Below are 3,961 nucleotides of genomic sequence, written 5' to 3'. Positions count from 1 at the left end.
GATGTAATCACTCAGTTAAAATGCTGTTTAGTTTCTCCAGTGATAGCTACTACCTTTTAGTGTTGTAATTAATAATTACTTTATGGATTGATAGCTTATAACTATGTGACATTCTGTTCCCTATCAAACTCACTCCCCATAGATTTAGCATCTGTATCAGTCAGGATCCCCGCAGGAGACAAGAGCACACCAGTCATGTGAGCAGGGAAAATGTAATACAAAGAATTATTAACTAGCAAAAGGTGGATAACTACTAAAAGGGATACAAGAGAACTCTAAGATATCCAAAAGTAGCAAGTCGGGGGGAAAAAGCAGCTACTGCCTCATGGCTGAAGAAGAGCACACACTGAAGGGACTTAGGATTTAGGAGATACTTCCCTCCCTCCTCCTGCTCCTGACATGCCCCTTCCCCACCCCCTTGCCCCAAAAGACTGAGCTAAGACTTTTTAAAGAGGGTGTGACTACCACAGGAATACATAGTCTGCTACCATGGGGCAAGGCCAGAGCTCCATGGGAGTGGCCACTGGATGGGGAGGCTGTGTATAGCCTGAGTGTGTGACTGTGGTTGGTCCACTGAGGTCCGTTGAGATGAGTGCTACTGGCCCTTCCATAACCAGCCCACTGGCTCTCAAGCTGAGTAACTGAGGACAGAGGATGAAGCCCCCGCAAAAGTGCCTTCCTGCTGCTATCTTTACAGTGCCCCTCTAATGTCTCACGTTGCCAGCTGCCACAAGAGAAATGTTTACAGGGTAAGGAGAGGTTGTAGCACACCCAGAGAAATGATCCTTCGGACAGAGGGGAAGGCCACCTCTACAAGTTTGGGGGCTAGATCTGATATAGTGTAAATTGACTGTTGCTAGACATGCGAGTGACCATTTTGTTCAGTGAGGGGTGGGGAATAAGACTGGGGAGATTGAGTAAGAGCATTTTATTGTTATTTAGTGTTTTAAGGCATTGTGTAAGATGCTTCATACATATTGCCCCTACTCCTCATTAAAACCCTGAGAGATGAGTGTTACTAGCCACATTTTACAGATGAGGAGACTGAGGTTCAGAGAGGTTAAGTAACTGGTTCAAGTGAGCCCAGAATTAAAATCCTAGCCTGTCTGCCTCCAGTTCTTACTAGACTACCATACTTTAGATGACATTTAAACGAATGTGATTATCTTATAGGCCCACCATGTGGATGCTTCCAGGGCAGAACCAAAGCTGGGTTTCTGAATTTATCCTGCTTGGCTTCTCCAGTGACCCCACATCCAACAGGCTCCTCTTCATTGCCTTCCTTCTCCTCTACCTGAGCTCAGTCCTTGGCAATGGGCTCATTGTCATCCTGATATGCCTGGACGTGCACCTCCACACTCCCATGTACTTCTTCCTGTGTATCCTCTCCTTGCTGGATGTGGGCAACGTCTCCACCACCGTGCCCCAGATGCTGGTGCATCTTCTCACTCAACCTCAGACCATCTCCTTTGCTGGCTGTTGGCTGCAAATGTATATGTTTGGTGCCCTGGGCCTGACTGAATGCATTTTCTTTGTAGTCATGGCTTATGACCGATATGTGGCCATCTGCTACCCTCTACGTTATACTGTCATCCTCAGCTGGGACCTGTGCACATGGCTGGCAGCTGGGACCTGGGCCTGTGGTTTCTTCTTCTCTCTGATCCATACATTTTTCACCATGAGCCTGCCATACTGTGGGCCCAACTTGGTCAACCACTACTTCTGTGAAGGTCCCTCAGTACGAAGCTTGGCTTGCATGGATACTTACCTCATTGAGATGGTGGACCTGGTCATCAGTGTCTTCATGGTTGCTGCCCCACTCTCACTCATTCTGGCCTCCTACATACGTATTGCCCAGGCCATTCTCAAGATCAAGTCCATACAGGCCCGCTACAAGGCTCTCTCCACCTGTGCTTCGCACCTGACTGTGGTCACATTCTTCTATGCTCCAGGCACCTACATCTATATGAGGCCCAATTCCAGCTATTCCCCTGAGCAAGACAAACAGATATCACTCTTTTATAATGTCTTCACTGCCCTGCTCAATCCTGTGGTTTATAGTCTGAGGAACAAGGACATTAAGGAGGCTTTTCTCAAAGTGATGGGGAGAGGTAGAGTGGCCTGGTGAGCCTAGAGATAGGAGGGACCTGGGGTAGAATGTCCAATGCTGAGGAAAGGAACATGTCTATGATGTGTAAAACCAACATTATACATTTAAACCAATATAGTGCTTGGTGAGTGGAACAAATGTGGTACATGAAACCAACATGGCTGTCTTGATCAATTTGCTAGATTGTGGTGCAGTGAGAAACACTTTGATAACCTCAGTGGCTTACAACAGCAGAAGTTCGTTTGTTACTCATGTTGCATGTCAGTTGTAGGTAGACTGTGGCCTTCTGCCATTGGATTCTTGGATCCAACCTGAAGGAGTAGACCCTCTCTGGAACATGCCAGTCTTACAACAGACAGAAAGGAACAATGCCTCTGAAAGCCTCTGCTCGGAAGTGACACACATTTCTTTGCTTACACCGTTTTGGCCAAAGCAAGTCACATGATCAAGCCTGATGGCAAAAGGGCAGAAAGTATTTTCTTCCCACAGGAAAGTAATGAAAGTTACATGGCAATGGGTATGGATGTATATTCCCTCTACAGTGGGAGCAGCAAATAATGGGGGGTGATAATATAATCTACTGCAGTGGCACTGAAACCAGTAGAATACATGTAACCAAAATGAATGTGGTAACTGCAAGTCACATGGCACATGGACACAGTAGAGGGTCACTGTGATGTAGGCAAAGTGGTACACATAAAAAATGCCTGTAGCCAAAATTGAAAATTAAGCCAATGGTATATGGAACCAGTGTAACCCACAGACCTGATGTGGTGCATGGAACCAATGTGGTTCACGGGGCCAACATGGTGTACTCTGCATTGTCTTGTGGAAGGACAAAAAACCTGACATTAAGTGACCCGGGTTCTAGTCCCAACCTTGCTAACTTGTCTTGCGACTTTGGACAATTTACTTCCTTTCTCTGGATCTTATTTTACTCGTCTATAGAATGATCACCTTAAACTGAATGGTCTCCAGGACCTCATGTCTCTAAAATTCTATGCCACAGTAGGTGGAATGCGTGAAACTCAAATGCAATAAACTTGTGAATCTTCTGTGAACCCTAGGAGAACTAAGGAATCCATAGAAGAATAAGAGTTGTTGCATGTTCCCAAATGGGCAGCACACATAGCAGTGCCTCTTAATCTTTCAAGGGACCTAAATGACACATGAGGCTCTCTAAGATGGCACCTAGCCTCAGATTTAGCATGGGCATCCAGCTTTCTTTTAGGCCTCATTGATGGCCCAGAACTCTTAGGGATAAGTCAATTCAACTTCAGTATTTCTTGAGCATCCATTAAGACCCAGCCAGTATCAGTCCCCGTGGAGCCCAAGACAGATCTGTGGAGAGATCTGCAGTCATGAAATCATAATGCCACATCCCAAGAAGATGCCACAGTGACCTCACGTGGAGTGATGTGGGTATCAGACACAGAGGATCAGGCTCCACCTCACCTCACTCCCATCCAGCTCTGTGTACCTCAGCACTTTGTAAGCTCTCTAGAGCTTGGAATCCGGGAGCAGGGGAGGGAAACTCCAAGAAGACTGATATTATTCTTCCACCAGTGGAATGATAGGTTGAAATAGAAATTAAACTTAGTTACTGAAAAATGAAGTTTCAGAACTCTCAGGAAATAAACAGAGTTCTGTGATATAGAAAAATGGAGGAGGTAAACCTGCTTATCAAGAGCTAACAGGTAGGGCCTTGGGAAGGAATTAAGATTTAGCTGATACCTGAGGATAAGAAAGAGTCACTTGTGCAAAGAACCAGGAGAAGGGAATTTCTGGCAAGAGGACACCAGGTACAAAGGCCCCAAGTCAGGAAAGGACTTTGCATTGTCTGCAGAGCTG

The 3,961-nt window shown here is 45.9% G+C and overlaps 1 protein-coding gene across 1 annotated transcript; it reads left to right on the top strand.

The window, feature by feature from the left end:
• Window positions 1-482: 482 nt before the first annotated feature.
• Window positions 483-3,657, top strand: LOC105072729 (olfactory receptor 2D3-like). The gene has a single exon (XM_010959754.3). It carries the CDS (start codon window positions 1,181-1,183, stop codon window positions 2,126-2,128), a length of 948 nt encoding a protein of 315 aa, XP_010958056.2. The 5' UTR covers window positions 483-1,180; the 3' UTR covers window positions 2,129-3,657.
• Window positions 3,658-3,961: the final 304 nt, after the last annotated feature.

This window comes from Camelus bactrianus, chromosome 13 (genome assembly GCF_048773025.1).
Source record: "Camelus bactrianus isolate YW-2024 breed Bactrian camel chromosome 13, ASM4877302v1, whole genome shotgun sequence".
Lineage (NCBI taxonomy): Eukaryota > Metazoa > Chordata > Mammalia > Artiodactyla > Camelidae > Camelus > Camelus bactrianus.
The sequence above is the reverse complement of the archived record's forward strand: the minus strand, read 5'-3'. Positions and strand labels throughout refer to the sequence as shown.